We start from the raw sequence: 18,398 nt of genomic DNA on the forward strand, positions 1-18,398 counted from the left end.
AGCCGTGCCCAATGCAGGGCCAAAATCACATCGGGTTGCTCAGGACCAGGCTCAAGGGAAAAAGTTTTCCCTGTGAAACACCAAACCCAGCCATGGAGCATGAAGAAGAGTTCACTGAAGGCTTCAGGGAACACCACCAGTGCAGCCGCCACAGCAGCAGGCCGGAGAGACCCGGCTCCTCACAGCCCTAGGCCCGAGGCCTAGATTAAAGCTAGCACATTGGAGGGAAGAAAATAAAAAAGGGAAATTTAATGACAAAAGAATTAATAACTACTGTGCATGAAAGCCAAAAATAGGTGTTTTTTTTTGTTTGTTTGTTTTTACACAATCACTTCCAATACAACCCCTTCAACATGCTTCGAAAACTCCGCCAGATATGAAGGCAGCAGGTGAACACACTTCACAAAAAAACAATTAATTGCCTTCAAACAATTTAAACCCCCCTCAAGGTAATCTATTCCAAAATCCATTTCACAATTTATCCGTCAGAAGTTGTTTTCAAGGCTCAGCCAAAAAAAAAAAAAAAGAGGAAAAAAGTCTTCATAGAGCACAGTGAAGGAAACATGCCCTTCACTTGTTTTACTAAAGGGGAAAAAGGAATCATAACTGCAAAATCCACTTCCAAAAACTGAATTTAGTAAGAATTCAACAGTTCAGAATATACATGACTTAAAAAGGGAAAAAAGAAGTATTCCAGTATTGCATTTCAGGACAGCCATTCACCTATGGCCACCATGCTAAGTACGATGCCAGTATTCATCTTAAATTAATAGAAATGAAAATGAAAAAGCGAATAAAAAAAATGAAATGGCAGAATAAGGAATACTACCGTTTCCAAACTGACACTCGTTACCCTAAATTAAGTCATAAACCAAGGTTCAAGTGCAATACAGGTCACTAGCTCTGAATTATGGAGCCTGGTGAACAGACAAAAAAGAAAAACTGCCTCTTAAATCTGTTCTTAATCCTTTTTGAATTTACAAGTAACACTTTTTTGCTAAATAAACATATTATTTTTAAACAGAATCAAAAATGGGAATATAAAACTGGCAACATAAATAACACCATTATCCAAAATGTGGCCCAAATCCAATGAGTTAACTCTGCCAGCTGTAGCCAATTTAAACCACGACAGTACTTGCAATGTAGTCATAGGATTATTATTCTTTGGTGACAAAAAAACCAACCTGCTTAATGGGGGCCGTATTTTGCAGATGGTTAATAAAAACAGTTATCACCAGTTTTTGAATGATCAGTTCAGGAACTGGAACACAAGGGAACTAGCGAGCCTAAAAGCATGTATTATTACCTTTTCTTCAAATTGCAGCTAATACTGCTATAAAGTTTTACAGCTAAATCTGTTACTGTCACCCAAGGGCAGGAAACAGGTGACAGGTAACAGGCACAGTGGCTAGGGCCACTCCATGAATGGAGATACGTACTATAGCTGAGCATCGTTAAATCTACGACAAATATGAGAAATGATTTATAGCTTAAACAGTGACCAAGTTTTTAAGATTAATAATTTAACAATGAATATCAAGGTGGCATGAGGAAAGAACATCAAAGATATTAATCATCTAGCTCCATAATGACCTCACTGCAGAGGCTGGTTAGTGTCTCATCTGCAAATTAGGGAGGGTTTTGCCTCAAATCCAACCTGGAACATCAATTTCCTCCAAACTGCCTGTCCAGGTAATTTCAGCACATCATGCAAATATACATCATGAGGACAGGAAGGGCTCACTTACACAAAACCAAAAGTCACTGTAGTTTTTGTGCCTTTTAAGTACTCCTTTGTAGGTGACATTCGTAAGAGAATTGAGACCAAAATTCTGGACTGGAGCATGGAAATGAGGCGTGCATTACTGTTTTGTTCAGCATCTGGAGAGGTGGATCATTAAAAGTAAATCCTAACCAATGTATGAAATAAGTCCATGAATGAACTCTTAAGACACATGTCCACCCCCCTCTATTCCTTCTCAGCTTTTCCTCAAGGTTTATTAAAGCTGAAAAAAAAAAAAAAGACAAAAAAACTCGGTACCTATGGCAGAACAAAATTGAAAAAACATTTTCACTGATTTTCAGCTGGGTTCCCATAATATTCGAGATAGGAAAAAAACAATCCAGAAGTTGGCAGTGAAGAAAAATATCTCCATCATTTGTTATAACTCACAAATGATTTCCTGTTACTACGCCAGTCAAGACATGAAAGGATGCTGACTCGCGCAGTGCTAAATATATGCTCCGCTGTTAGCCAGTGCAGTCACATGCACATGAGAAGAGAAAGCTTAGCAAAGCATGAATAAGAGATGAATAGACAGAGGACATGACAGAATGATTTCTATTACCTGCAGAAAGATAACCATGTCCAAAATTTTCTTCCTAAATACAAATATGGCAGGCACTATGTGCACTGGAGGCTGACTTACGCCCTAATGCTGCAGAAAGTTACACCAAGATCGTGTTCCGTTTTCCTCCCTGAAAAACCTCGAAGTAGAAGAAGAAACTCATCTTTATTTGAAACGTTGGGCCACGTGTTGAGCAAACCTTGCAGAAGTGCTGTGGTCAGTAGCTACTCCTTAGAACAGACACTTAGCAAGAGAAATGGACGTGATTGCTGATCAGATACAGGATAGTACTGGTTAAGTATCACAGAACTTCATTTCTATTTTATCTTCAGTGCTTACTGCGTGTTCATCATCAAATATGGGGAGTATACAACACACTCATCCTATTAACCCTCCCAGAAATGTAAACCACCACATCATTTTAAAGATGCTAAACAAAACACAGACCTAAGGTGGAAACCCTGACAACTCTAAGACAAAGCGTAAAACGGCAAGGGGTAATTTTTCTCCTAGCTGCCTGTCAAAGTTCAGAAATCCAACTCATTGCCTTCTTCATCATGACAAAGCACTGACAGAGCCTTGGATTAGATCAGGGGTAATTGTCAAATCAACGTTCAGCCTTTCATTTCCACTCAAAACATAAATTGCCAAAACACAATTTGCAATGCTTCACAACGTCTCAAACTGCAATTGCAAAATATGTGAAATAAGACGCCTGCCTCAAGATTTAAGGGGGCTAATCAACTAAAACAATGACAAGCTAGGAAGGACTTGCAGTTTGTAATAGAGATGCAGGGTAAATACAGAAACAGTTTGAGCTGTCACCTTCATAGAGAAATGGAAAAGAAATGGAAAAAAGGTAAGAAAAACAGCTGACGTGCTTATACAGAAATGTCAGAAACATTAGAGATACAATCTGAGAGTAAATATGAACAACAACACGGTATTCTGATCTGTGCACTGCAGAAGTACATGAGAAATATTATTTAACAAAGATAAAAAAAAAAAAGGTATCAGAGCGTTGCCAGGAAATACATTTTTGTAGCAATCCCTGGCTGAATTGAGCCGTCCACAAAGTCAGTTCCCTGCCATGAAAAAAAAGCAAATCAATTTGCAGAACCATAATGCCCAGCATCCCAGATGGAGGCTGGGTTTTCTCTCTTCATCCTGTTTTGAAGCTCAGGGAGTGCAATGAGTTGCCAGGGGCTTACAGAGGGGCATTGCTCAATGGTACAGCAAATTCATCTACCTTTGGACGAATGAATCCTCCCCTGGGATTAACACCTTTCCCAGTAGCTGTGGAAAAAGACCAGGTAAATACTTTAGACTGACATTATAGTGGGACTAATCTAATCCAAACAGACCCTTTTAACTACATTTCAGCAAGGTGAGGTATTGGCTTCTCCGCCAGCTCCGTTTTTTCCTGTGCCTCTCTGGTTTGAGGTAACGCATCTATCCATCGCTTCGGCGGTTCTCGGCTGAGCAGAGCAGCAGCCCCACATCAGCACTGAACTGGAAATCAGATCGTTATCTATGCATTATCGTGGTGTGAGACTTGGTTCTGAGATGGCCTTTGTAGCGCTTGCACTTGAGAGGATAAGCAAAACAGTTCTGCGGGACACCACAAAAGATTTGTTAACAGGAGTTATCAGAGCTCTGTGCGCAACCAAAGAGATCTGATCTAGTAGAGGCTTTCATCACCTTGCAATAGGGAAGTGTTGGCATCACTGATGTGATGCATGCGAGTGCTCAGGAAATACCTAGGGAGGTGTACACGCAATCACGAGATCCTTTAGTTACTGATGTTCCCCCCAGGTCTTGTTGTTAAAACAAAATCTGAATTGAGAGATGAGTTTAAAGAGCTGAGTTTATTTCTTCCCACCCCTCCTTTCCTTTATGCCCTTCCCCCAGCTGCTCAAAGCCACACTTCTTTTCCCAGGAAAGGAAGGAGAAGAAAAAAAAGGTAGTTTATGAAGAGCAGAGAGCATCGCTGGCTCTCAAACACAGGCAGGCAATCTCACGCTGGCAGCAGCCCGTGCAGCACCAGGGTGATGGGGCTGCTCTCCCCCTCTGTCCCAGCACGACCACACCAGCCTGTAACAGGGGCTCCGGGTCCGTGCTATGCTCCCTCACTTTTTTTTAAAGCTCCTGCTGCTGTTACTGTCATTCCCTGGCAGAGAATTCAGGCTTCTGCCTTCTGCAGCAGCCAGGGGGCTTGAAATGAGAAAAAGTTCCTCGGTTAATATCAAAACAGAGGCACAGCGATGCCCAGAGGCTAAGTCTGATGAGGAGGGTGGGATTATTTTTTCCTCCTTTAAGAGAATTCTACCAGGAACATTACAGAAAACTCAAGACAAACCACTGGTAGATCACGTACCGCTAAGTACCAGCCTGCTCTGAAACGGGAAGTCTCACCCCCTGCCTGAGGATGACCTTGGATTCAAGGAAAACTGCAGAAATAAGATTTTCCCTGAAATAATTTTAAATGTATAGAGTTTAATGCTTTTCATCTGAGAAGGACGGCAGCTACACAGAATGAGAGAAATCAAGCAGATAGATAAACTGAGCAGTGTGCTGTTAGTTCCAGGCTCACAGCAAGCATTATTTTGCTGCTGATAGTTTCTCACTGACCCGTGGCAATAAAAACAGAAATATAAGCTCCCTAGAAGTACTTAAGAAACCTTTGATACCTATGAACAATAAAGAGCACTTTAAGAAGCTGCTGCTAATTTAAGTTCCAGCTGTAAACGACACTCAGTTAACTCCTTCCACTCTGTATTAAATGCCCAAGGAGCAGAGAAGAGTAGCAATTAAGCTGTTCTTAACTCTTTACTTAATGCTAAAGGTACCAGGAAAAACCTAACATTCAGCACTTGGGTGCTTTTCTTCTTCCCTTCCCCAAGTAATTTAGCAAAGCCTTCCTGCTGCATCTGTGAAACCAGTCAGAATACCACCTGACTCCTTGCAGAGTTAAAACCCAAGCTGCAATACCAGCTGTTTTTGACAAGCTGCTGGAGAAGTGAATGCTATACCATATACCCAATCTATTTTACATGGAATTTTACCTTAAAGTGTTTTCTTTTGGCTTTGATGTTGTAAGAGTACAGACTGTCTGCTGGGTTGTTACGCAGCTCCGTTATTCAGTGATTTCACCTGCATGCAAATGTTAAGTCCTACTGAAAAAAAATATTTTAGTCTGTTCATGAAAGTGACCTGACATTATTTATCAAATCAACAATTGTAACAGTCATATAAATAAAGAGAGAGAAGAACAAAGGAAGAGTAAAGCCAGTAGTCTCTAAGCAAACAGCGCTCATCGAGTTAACTGTTTCAAGCAACTGCCCTTATTCTGGAGGAGAAAAAAGGAAAAAGAAAAAAGAAAAAAGGATAGTTTTTCCTCCTGCCCAGTGTTTCTGCAGGCTTTGGTAGGCATGAGCTTTACTTCCAGAGGATTATCTGGCACGGTTTCAGTGCACCTATGCAGCTTTCAACTGCAGAGCTAACTCAAGCCTCAGCCCGAGTGAAAGCACAGCTGTGCACACACTGCCTCTAAAGCTGCTCTGGGAGTTCTGCCTTACAAAGAACTACCCGTCTGAGCCATTTATCTCATCCCAACGCCATTTAATCTTCCCTTGGAGCTAACTGATGACAATTTATAAAAGACTGGGTTCTGCCATTTAATGTATTTCAGCTTTGCCCACTTTCCCTTTTTCACCGTTGGCTTTTTTTTGACCTTTCTTTTTAAGGATTTCAACCCTGAGAAAGCAGCAAACTCCTGGAAGCGCTGAAGTTGCAGCCTCCACCCACAACAATCGGCTGGAGAAGTAGTGAATTATAAATGCTAAACCACAGCTGAACCTCAGGGCTTTCTGCACACAGAACAAGCTTGGTTTGTTTTCTGACAAAAGGTAAGGAGGAAATACAGAATCTGATCTATTCAGGGTTTTTCTCCCTGGCAGTGGGGAATTGCCTGCACTGGTGACACACCAGTAATGCCAATGCTTACTGGAGACTTGGGTTAAATTTGTGCTCCCACTACTTGTTTCGTGCCATACTTGTTTTCATGCCTGACCTCAGCGTGCCTCTGGCACCTTTCCCTCCTCTCATTCTCATCAGCTGTTCCAAAATTCACAGACCTTGCACAGCCTCTGCTCCAGCAGGGAGGAAGGGGACGGATTTAGCCTTTTGCAGCACTGAATCTAAGCAATGAGCTGCACGCACGCAGCTGGAGATCCCAGGAGCAATAATCCTGGAGAGACAGCCAGAGGAAGGAGAGAAACAGCTCCTTATCTATTCACAAGGGGTCAGAGAAATCTTGAGGTCAGCAGCTCCCAGATATAATTGGGAGTATTTGACAAGACCAAGAAAGAAACCTGGAAGGCTGCTCACCAGTGCGAGTCACCATACGTGCTGTTACTGACACGGGGCTCCCAGGGGGATCAGAGAGAAGAAACTCTCAGCTGAGGCAGAAAGTCCTTGTGGCACTTCCAAGGAGAAAATCAGACTAATGCTGAGGTCAAATACAGAAATGTACCTTGAAGGGACCTAAATTCACACTGCTGCTGTAGAAGGCAATTGGATATTTTTCCTCCCATTCCTAAATTCCCTCTTGGGACTGCACACCCAGAGGCTTTGGGGTCAGTGTGGGGACTGGGGCACTCCCTTTGCAACAGCCTGGGTTAGGTTGACAGTAGATCTATTATCTACATTTAATAATGGACACATATGTTTAGTATATGGTATAGTAGATCTATAAATCATATATATGATTCATATGTATTTGCTTGCGAGCGTTTTTTTTTTACTCCATAAAATACTATAAAATAGGAAAATTGGGGGTTGGGAGAAGATGTCACTGGCAAAAATCTCTACTTGGCTGGCAATTCTTACATCCCTTGATCCTGAACAAAACAGCTTGTTTCACATCTGTGACACCGTATCTTTACTTGTGCTTTATAAAAAAAAAAAATAATAAAAACTCAACCCATTGCCGGGACTTAATGAAATAAAGAAATTGCCGTCTGAAAATAGAAGCTGACTGTATTTAAAAGTGCAGCTGGCTAAAGAAATCAATTTGTTCCATACACCTTTCTCTAGAGTCTTCCATGAAACCCAATAACGCCAACAAAACCCAATTTCTCCCCATTCAGATTACCGTGAAGGATGGGACGATATATTGAGGGGGACTGATGGCTTACACTCTGAATGGAACACAACTGCCACATAACAGTTCAGTGACACCGACCTGGCCAGCACTAAGGAAGGGCTGGATCACTGCACACAGCCAAAAGCTGTGAAGAGCAAAGGACCAGAAGGTATTTCCCCAGTACAATTAATCAGAAACTGATGATATTTACAGGTAGAACTGCAGCAGGTTGAAATGCAGCAATTATCTGGAATTGAAGGAAGTGGCAGAGCTCTGCAGCAACACAAATCCACACTCAGGACGGCAGCAAGATAGAGGCAGACCTCTCTGTCTGTGGCATGGAGAACCACTCACCATTTCCTGCACCTTCTCCCAGCTTTGCCTCGAGGTTTCACAAAGTCTTGCTGGTGTCCAGCTGGCAGGTCCCACACCTCCCAAAAGCAAACTTTGGGAACAAAATCTGGGCCACCGCTGACACCTACGGCTCTGGCTCCTCTCAATTCAAGCTGACCCCACTGTAGAAACCTTTCAGATTTCTCGGATTTTTGAAACAAAAGAGATTTTTCAAGACCGTGTCCTTCCCCCAGGTCAAGCAGGAGCCTTTAGCTGTGCTTGCTGCCCCACAGCAAGGCAAGATTTAAGTCTGGAAATGCCTCCTCTCCTACCTGGCACGTATGCAGCCTTCCTTCCCAAAGCAAAACAGCAGCTGCTCAGCAGCAGATCACAGCACGTGCACCGAGACCCTAAAAGCTACCAAGTATTCAGTCAGCGGGTTGAGGAAGGTTTTTCTCCCTGTGTATGGGCAGTAGGAGAGAATAAAACAGGCCCCCTGCTCCTTACGACTACTTTAAGGTGATGAGAGAGTTGCCACAGGGTATGCCCCATCACCAAACACAGAATACTGTAGTCCTCCAGTGCTCCTATTTGCTCTTTTTACAAGTCAGAGAGAAATGAATAGGCTGAGAAAGTGACACGAGGGAATTTGCCACAAGTTAAAACACGGTCATTTATCAGGATTAAATACAAAAACGCAAAGAGTACCCAAGAAGGAATGGACATGAGAGCCCGTCACATATAAATGGGAACTGGCAAGTGATCCAGCAAACAAGGCTTTTGAGGTCAACAACATAAGTGCAATAATGACCAAATATCCCCCCCCATATATATATATATATGAAATAAGTGCAATTAAGACTATATATCAGGGTCTGCTATGGCTGCAAGGGCAGATGTATTAACAACTAACATACAATCCCTAGTAACTGGACACTCCACAAAAACACCGATTTCATATCCCATAGATTTGAATGAAACATGCACTCTAATGGGTTAAAAAAATGCATTTTGTCAGCTTTGCCTTGAACAGCTCACCGTGTTTCAGAGGAAGCAAGAGTTTGTTTCAGGCACGGGTTAGTCACATCCCCAAAATTCCAAAAGGCAGGCTAGATGTTAGAGGAAGTTCTCACACACAGCAATAAAACAGCAACAAGAACGTTTGCTTTCTGGTTTCTCAAACAGCACCATGCCAATTTGAGGAGAAAGAAAGAAAAGGGATGAGGGGGTGACACAAGGCAACTCGCACACGTCCAGCTTTCCTCAATCTGAACCATTTCTTTACCAGAAAAAAAAAAAAAAAACAAAACTGCAGAAGATCCAAGGCAGCTTCCTTAATTACCATCTGCATGATATACTTCGCTCATTTTTTCCATTTGCTTTGCCTTTTTATAAGAAAGGGCTTTCAGTCACACGGGTAAGCTTTAAATAATTTAAGAAACCCTTAAATTCTTCCTGTAAGAAACTGATGTCATTCTTTAATATCAATTATACGCTAAATCAGTGCCCCTGTGTTGCAGAACACACACGATCCCGTTCATTCACGCCTGTTACACGGAGATCAAAGTGCATCTCATCTACTGCTCTGAAGGGTACGAGCTGCTAATAAAAGTTGCCTTTTAAGTGATCTTTCCTAAATCTAAAGCACCCCTCATGGCAGAAAAGATAACTAGCAGGAAAACCTGTGTCCCAATAACTACAAAATGTATTATTTTACACATGAACATAAAGCCTGGCTCAGAGCCTGACTTTTGTTTGGTTTTAATTGACCACCTTAAAAAATGCTTGTGCATGGCAGTTATTCTGCTGTATTACATGCCTAAACACATGCAAATATTGGAAAGCAAGCTTTAATTAGGGCAATCTTTTACTTTACCTTTCCTAGAGCATTAATTAGAGGGAAGGGTAAAGGCAGTTAACTGAATAATTACATTTTTAACGGTAATGCCATTTCCGCATTATGTTTGGACCACAGAATTTAATGCATGGCACTTTGCCAGGGAAGGGCATAAGGTAAATAACATCGAGTTCCTCCAACTGAATGAAGTTGTTTCAGCCTGAAATTTCCACTCCGTTATGATATAGAAATTACGGAGACTTGTCTAGGTTACCTAAAAATTATGGTGCTCGGGAGACTTTCCACGAGACCAGGCCTTGAAACATTTCTTTGTTCACATTAAGACTAAGTCCCCGAAGTCCCCATGGGGTCCACGTCATTCTGAGACCGAAGTCATGATATCAATTTTATATTATGAAGCCTGAAGTCACAAGTTTATAGTAATGTAAATAAACCCAAGATCAAGCACTTTGATTTCTCGCAGCAACACATGCCAGCTGCATCACAAGGAGCACGCAGAACGTCTGCCACACGAGCAGCTTGCTGGCCTTATGCAATGCCACATCTCAGCAACACACTTTCAGGTTTGTTTTTTTACTGTACCAAGAGTACCGGTCGTCTCTGGCGATACTACCTCCTTCGCGGGCTTCTCAAGTGGAACCAGTGGCTTAGGGTATCTGGACGCTAGAAGTTTCCAAAAGCAAGATGGTGGTAAGTCAGTACTCAAAGCGATCCAACCCACACTGGAGCACCTGCCAGCAAGGAGAGAACCTACACATGCAGTAAGGAGACCGGGTTTCTCTAGGTCTTACGCTCGTTCCACTTGATCTTGAATACTTGCTGACTTTCCTCTGCAAAAACATTCAGCTGAATTTCTGCATTTAAGCACAGAACCCAGAGTGGGTTCTAGGCTCAGTACAATTTCAGAATAGGGAAGGAAACCAAATCAAAAAAGCAAAACCAGCATAAATTTCAGCAAGCAATACCTTGCTGAACACAGTTTAGAGGCAGACAGTTACAGCGACATATGACAGTTTGAGAGAGCAACTTCAGGACAGTTTTACCAGGACTGACCAAGTACCAGCTTCCTTTTTTATGGCATTAAACCCCAGTCCCTTCAATACTCATGTAATGTACAGCCCTGTCCCAAGGTATTACCTACGTTAGCACAGGTAGAGTAACCCTCAGTGAGTTTAAAATAGAAAAAGAGGATTACCAAACTTATTCTAAGTTAAAACATTATGAAAAAAAACAATATAGTAGGCAGTTTCCATAAGATACTATGTGGTTATTGAGATGACAGCATGATGAAAAGTCTGACTCTCCTAAGCCACTTACGTTTACAGCTTTACAGTTACTTGAGGAAAAAAAGGAGTCCAAACAAATCATAAGCACTCAATTGTAATAACGCTTAAGGAAACGTCAGATTGACAAATACAACACAGCAGTGCTAAAATGAACAATGGAAATAGATTTTCTACCACCCACAAGTACATTTTGGAGATGAGATTTTGATCATGCAGTTTTTACTTTGGAGTTCTGGCATTCAGTTTTGTGGTTTGTTCGTGTTTTTTTTTTTTGTAATCGTACTTTCATTCTCGAAAGGTTTCTCATGGAATACCTCTCAATTAGATGTCAAATGCACAAAACCCCTTATCTCAGGGAATCAAGCAGCGCACCCATCTTCCCAAGTGCTTTGCTTTTCCTGGTAATGGGCATCCACATTCTTGGAGACAGGACTGTGAGTGAAAAGAATCTGAAGAAAAAAATAACTGAATTTCATAGTAAATCAGAATTCATTCTAGAGACAAAGAGGAGCTGGAACTCCCACCTCTGTTAGCTGACAGCAGCTGCATGGTTCGCTTCACGAACAACACCTACCGTGGCCTTGACAGTGAGGTGAGCACCTGGTGAGCCCCAGCAACCCAAGCAGAGCAGGAGGCAGAGCTCTGTCCTTTAGCAGCGAGGCCTGGGAAAGCCACGGTGGATTTACGCATTGAATATTCTACTTATGGCAGAACATGGTAGCTATGGGACTGAATGTAGCTTCCCATTTCTCCTTCTCCTCACTAAGTCTCAAGGAAGCTAGCGTCAGAGCAGCTACAGAAAAGATTCAACTCAAAACTGCCTCACTGTTCTCTTTTTGCTGGCAAAATGACATCAGTTTCAAGACAATGGATTTAATATTAGCGTTAACTAACATCTGGGGTGAGTGGTCTTCTGTTATAGTTATCACCACAGGTGATAAAATACTTTACATTGCACAGATGACCACTGTATGGAAATACAACATGTAGATGCTAAAGAAAATGATGAGCAGTCTCTTCAGCACTCCTTCTGGACTCTGCCTTAGTGAAAAGGCTCGATGGTTTAGGGAAAAAAAAAAAAGAAAAGAATTTGGGAAGCAAAACGAGAAGTAGTGGATGTTTCCATCTGAACCTCATCATTCATCACTGAGTATTTTTGCCTCAGCACCGAGATTAGCAGTAGCCTCAGTGTATGCACACAGGCAAGCCAGTGAGAGTTTCTCATTTTATCAGCCTGCTAGAGCACTTCAGCTTGCAAATTACACGCTTCCCAGCAGCCTGCCAGGAGACCTTCTCCTAGAATAGCAATCAAACAAAGTAAAGAAACAACTGAGTGACCCAGGTCACAGCACGGCAGAGGTGGATGACCCAGCTCAGGGCGTATCCGTGCACATTTGGCCTGTTGTGCACACAGAACTGCCCCCATAGGGTCCCAAAGCACACTAGCAGGGCTGTTCCCTCTTCCCCCTCCTCAAACTGGGGAATTCTCCTACCTTTTCGTTGGAAAAAAATCACTCTTTAGACAAGACAAGCGAAGCCAGAAGGATCAAATCACACTTTGTTAACATAGCTTACGCTGTACCAAAAAGAGGTACTAAGACCTGGGTGGTTTCTAAACCACCAGGCAGATGCATTTATATTAGCACAAAGGATCTGACTCATAATAAAAGGAATTGTTTTTCACACTAGGTCATGTTTGAAGTGACCAAGAACTTCAGTGAAATCCATTCGTCTCTGATGGCATTTGCAGCCTTCCAAATTAAGTTTCCTCTGTGAACTGTGGAAGCAGTGGCATCGAGACTCTAATAATCCTTGTGCTACTCCAGGGAACCAGAGATTTCACACCAGATCATAAAACAGAGATGCTTCTTGTGACACCAAAGTTAAGATTTCACACAACACTGGCTAAAAGTTGGCAATTACCTCAAGAAGATCTTGCTCCAGCTGTCAGACTGACCGAACACAGCGGTGGTGCCCTTCATGCACAGCGCTAACTTCTTCGCACCCAACACATGAACATTTTTCTAGCAGAACACACTGCTTTGGTCAGATTATTTATCAAATCACACAGAGCATCACATACCGGTGCCTGCAAAGAGAATCTAGCTACCGACTGCATTCTGCAGACCTGACCTTAACCCAACAAAAACAGCTGTTAAGAATACACCGGCACTAAGTTTTTTGCATGCGTTCCCGTTAATACACAGCCTCAACAACCAGAAATCCCCCGAGCTCCTACATTTCAGAAGGCCTTTTATTTTGTAATCATATCACAAGACCCTAATATTTAAAAAATAAGATGCAAATTGGTGCTTTCGAGGATTCTTTTTTCCATGTACATGCATAATTCTAACAGGAGCTGTTTTCCCATTTCTGCAAACAAAGACGAAAAAATAACTGAATCCCTCCCTACCACGACCTGAGAAGCACTAGATAGCTGTTGTGTTAGTATTGTTAGTGGAAAGCGTTATGTTTAGGCTCAAGAATATTTTAAACCAGCACAGCTATAAGAACAGCAGCACCCTTAGCACATCTGCTGTGTAGTTATTTCTTACCTATGCAAGTCAAACCCTTCGGTCATTTTCCTCCTGCTTACTGAGCTTGCTGCACTGCTTCTAAGTGCTTCCAGGAATCATTTTCGAGTATACACTAGAAACTAAAGGCAGAAAACCTGAACATAAGCCCCTCTCCTTCCTTCTAAAACCCCTCACTTTTGATACGAAAGGTTAGAAGCATGAAATCACTCTCTACATTGCCTGTATGTTTTTTATCCTTCTATCTCTCTATGTAAGAAAGGAGAAGAGGGAAGGAGGATTTCATTATATTGCCAAGAAAATGAAATCTTGATCACGGAGCACCACTTCCACAAACAGGAGAGTGGCACTACTGCAGTTTAAAGGAATCGGCCAATTTGCTACTTCGGTGTTTCTGTAACTATGAAAAAGAAAAACACAAAATATTTGTATTCAAGTCCACATTCATCATCTCCATCTGCTGCGGCTGACATGCTTACAAGAAACACAAGCTGAAATTAAAAAAAAAACTGTTCTGAAACTCGTTTTGGGAAAATGTGAGACCCTATACACCTTTCCAAGAAAAAAAAGGGAAGAAAAAAAGACTTTAAGAAAAACAGAAAACTAAATCCAGGTGGGAAGGTCTTGTAGTTGTCTTCAGAAAGAGCAATTTAGTGATGTTTTGACTAAGACAGTTAGCAAAATATAGACTGTAGTCTAAATCAGGACACTTCTCAGAATATCTTTTTTAACACAGTTCCATCAAGATTCGGTTTCATATTCTCCCCCCCAGGTTCTCCTACGCAAAAGCTTCCTAGTGTTTGAAGTCAGGCTGCTGTGTAAGCCCGGCTTCGATAGCCATCCTTGAACATGAGCTCACAGATGCGTGAGCACTGCAGCCTCCTGACCGAAGCCAAACATTAAACAAACAGACTCATTTCGGTGTTTGTTAGTACAGCGAGTTTTCAGCTGCTTTCTGGAGGCTGAACTGTTTACACCCGCTGCTAGCGCCCAGCACCTGGAAGCAGAAGACACGTGTGGTGTCAGAAACCCTTCCGAGCCCCCGTCTCAAACCTCTCCCACCTCCAGGCTGTGTGACCACAGGGCAACCCGAGGCATTAAGCAGCAAAAGACTCGAGACTCACCTAACTCAGAGGTGGATGGCTACGGCTCACCTACCTGAGGACCGTTCTTCGGCAGAGCAGCCACGGCAGCGGCCGGGTTTCCCTCTAGCCTCTGCCATGAGGGGAGGCCACAGATAGTGTGTCCTGTCATAGCTCGCGCTAGGGCAATTAGGTGATGGGACCGCATCCTCCCGCTGGTAGGCCTGCGAATGGACTGAGGAGCAGGCCCCATTTGGTTCTTGGTGTGCCCAGGTCTCCCCATATTGCTGACAGCTTCCCCGAGCTGTTATGGGGTCTGTTAGGGCACAGAAGAGGCAGTGAAGGAAGAAGGTCAAAACTTAACCCAGGAAGGACCACGTTAGGAGGGGTATGGACTAAGACCTCCCTTTCCATATGGAAGTATGAAAAGATCACAGGCACAAAACAAACTCGACAGAACTGGGTATGCATTTCGGGATTGAGGACAGGCTGATTTTCCGGACTGCAATAGGACAGAGGAACTCGCTTAGCAGACAGGCAAGGGAATTTGGAGTCCGCATTCGGATCACACCTCATTGGAAATCAAACTTGCAATCCGATCTAAAGCATCGACCACCTGGAGCTACAGCGTGCTGCCACAGGATGAAAAGATAAGAGCAGAAACACAGCGTTCCCCAAATCATTTTAACTACCCTGAACTGATCAATTGTGAAAAACAGAAGTGACATTAATAGATTGGAGAAAGCACTAGGAAAGCGGGGCACAAATCCCTCCTCACAATCACAGCCCGAGCACCTAGTTAAATCATTCCTACAGTCACCATTTTAACAGCAGGCAGGGGCAAACGTACAAAACATTATCTAATCATAACGAAGCACAGGAAGCATAGAGAATCATCATCTAGCCCAGAACTCGTGTCATTTTCTTTCCAGCACAGCTCTTCTACTCTGTGTGCTTCTGCCACTGCCTGGTGTTGTGAGCTACGATGCACACCTGACGATCCTGAGGAGCCTGGCTCTACGTTTGCTTCCCTTCGTCCCATAAAATCTGAATTTTGTCAGTATTGACCCTGCCCTCGGAGCTCCCCTCCGTCCCTAGCCCAGGACAGCTCAAACACCTGCACACCAAAAAAGAACCCAGTACTTTGGCAGGCTCCTCTAAAAAAAGCCCAGCACCTGCATCTGCACTGAACGATTTTTGTGACACGTTACCTCTCTCATTCACGTGATTTTAGCTCTCTAGAATATCACAGAACATACAAGAGGTACACACTCTAGGTTTAAGGTATTTTTTGGCTAATTTTTATTCAAAAGACTTTCTAGAAGCTCTTCTTGGCTATGTATTTTTGTCAACAACTTGTGTAGAAAAATCACTTCTAAGGAAGAAAAGCTGACAGCTCAGTTGCTGTAGTCAGGTAAAAAAAAAAAAAAAAAAATGAACAGAGCTGGCTAAAGGAAGAAGTTATTTTCCTAAAAATCAAGCTACCAGCAGCAGGGAAGATCAAAAATCTGACTCCACAGACTGAAGTCTGATGGCATCACTGCACTTTGGCAACCCTCACCTGTGGGACTACAAAGCACAGACCTGAGGTTTCGCTGAAACTCTCCCCCCAGTGAGATGAATGGTTACAATTTCTGGCACAAGTGAACTACGATTTCCACTACCAGCATATATCTGCAGTTTAGTCTTAAGTCTCATGCAGTTATGTCTCTGAACTTAAACTAATGCTTTTGTCACTCAGTCTTTCAGATCCTAAATTATCAGATAGTCACAGTACCTTATAGAAACAGACTCTCATACTATAGCTAACAGCAGCTGAGCAAGCAGATATTAAATAGGACCATATGTTGATTTATCTCTGTACAAACCTCGAGACATTATACTGAAATATGTTTTAAAGGTTTTGATATCCCCAACACGATCCCCTGGTGATACAGGAGCCCTGTGAGCAACCTACTTTCACCTGAGCAGTAACTGTCGGGATAGAAACTTGTGCAAAAACCTACGGCAAGAACCTTTCAGATGCTGAGAAGGATCCTTAGGAAGAGCATTAGTTGTTAGTACTCAAAAGTTAGGGTCAATTGACAGCTTAAAGCATGCTTTCTGACTGGGACACAAACGTAACCAATCTGTGCTCTGCAAAACAGCAGCACTGCTCCTAAAACAAGCTATTTACATGAACTGTTCTTGCTCTGTTTGCATGCAGGTGTACTACAGACAGCACTGAGGAGGCACCTGAAAAGGGTCTGCTTCTTTGTGGAAGCAGCACTCCTTCCGAAGTGTTTTCTGCCCACCCGGAGCTTTCCTCAAGACATGTACAGAGCAGCCACGAGCCACAGAAATGCCCTTTCCAAGGGCACGCTACCACCAAAGTCACAGAGGCCTAGATCAAATGCACGCTGGGCTCTGAAGTGCCTGCTGTCATCTCGGCCGCAATAGGTACCGCAAATTACAGCTGAGCATCAGAAGCACCGCGCCTGCAATCAACGGGATCCGATTTGGTCACGTTTTTGATCCGTGCATGCAAAGTGCCAGGTTGGAAGGAGCAGTGGGATCAAAGAGAAATCAGTGCGGATTATTTTAGCCGGTGTTGTGCTCACAGACACACCTAGAAACCTCCCCAGCACGCGTGTACCTGCCCGCGGAGAGTGAATTACAGCCAAGCAGCCCTTGGCAGGCACCCTCACAGGGGCAGCCCTGTACACAGGGCAGCACAACTCCTGAACGAGCTCCAGCAGCAGCCCAGGATCTCTTTGGAGATCTGAAACCTGCTGTAGCAGCACTGGGGCACTTTGTACACGACACTGCTCCTGTTTGAACACCTTTCCCACAGCATCCAGGACACCTCATGGGATGGCCAGCACCCAGCGAAACCCACAGGGCTGAAGTGGCGAAGGCGGGGCAGATGGTTCTGGAAACTGAACCCGTGTGGGGCAGCCACGTGGAGCTGTGGGGCAGCCCCGCAGCCTTCTCGACGCCTCAGCCCCGCTTTGCCCCTCAGCCAGCCCCACACGGTGCCGGGCACCCTACGCGGGGCTCACCTTGGGCGATGGCGATGGACTCGAAGCGGTGCAGCTCCCGCAGCAGGCAGCTCCGCTCGGTGGAGTGCAGGCTGTAGATGAAGTCTCGGGCTCCCTGCGCCGTGTTCAGCGCCTCCATCGGCTCCTTCTTAGGGTGGGTGCCCAGAGCCCGGCCGGGAGGAGGAGGATGAGGAGGAGTCCCCCCGCCGGGCAGGAGCAGCCCCTGGGTGCCGCCACAGCTCAGGCTGCCCAAGCGGCGGTGGAGGTGGTGGTGGTGGTGGTGTTGGCAGCAAAGCGGCGGGGCCCTCAGCGAGCCCAGGCAGGGCGATGAGGAGGGCACGGAGGAGCCGGGGCCCCCCGGCCGCCCCAGCAGCAGCAGCGCCGCCCGGCCGAGCCGCGCCGACATGGGGCAGGGGAAGAAGGCGCCCGAGACGCCCGGGCGGTGCCGCTGCTCCGCTCCGCCTCAGCCGCCCATGGCCCCATGGAGGGAGGGAGGGAGGGAAGGGAGAGGAGGAGGCAGCGCCACGCAGGCGCGGGGCGGTGCCGGGCGGCAGCGCGGCCTCGGTCGCCCCCTCAGGGAGCCGCGGCGAAGGGCGGCGGCTGCCGGGCGAGGCGGGTGTGAGGGGGAGATTAGCCCCAAAGAGCCTGGCTGGGCAATGTTGCCTCGGAGGAGCGAGAGAAACTCGGTTATAAAGTGAAACAACACGAAACAGTCGCCTCACAAACCTCCCCCCCTCCCCAGTCTCAATACCGTACCCTCCCCCCCAGTCTTAATACTGTACCTGCTC

General features: G+C 44.5%; 1 protein-coding gene across 3 annotated transcripts in view; it reads right to left on the minus strand.

The window, feature by feature from the left end:
• Positions 1–18,122, minus strand: part of TMEM65 (transmembrane protein 65) — a 33,372-nt gene extending 15,250 nt beyond the window's left edge. Inside the window, exons 1-2 of one of the 3 annotated variants that reach the window (XM_068672611.1) lie at positions 17,632–18,122; positions 14,667–14,906 (exon numbers count right to left, since the gene is read on the minus strand). In XM_068672611.1, coding sequence (XP_068528712.1) covers positions 14,667–14,906; positions 17,632–18,016 — 625 coding nt within the window. In that variant the 5' untranslated portion in view covers positions 18,017–18,122. Of the gene's footprint in view, positions 1–10,270; positions 10,352–14,666; positions 14,907–17,631 lie in introns of all 3 variants that reach the window. The other 2 variants (XM_068672612.1, XM_068672613.1) reach the window with 2 other exon arrangements.
• Positions 18,123–18,398: the final 276 nt, after the last annotated feature.

The sequence above is a fragment of the Anas acuta genome, chromosome 2 (assembly GCF_963932015.1).
Source record: "Anas acuta chromosome 2, bAnaAcu1.1, whole genome shotgun sequence".
NCBI classification, from domain to species: domain Eukaryota; kingdom Metazoa; phylum Chordata; class Aves; order Anseriformes; family Anatidae; genus Anas; species Anas acuta.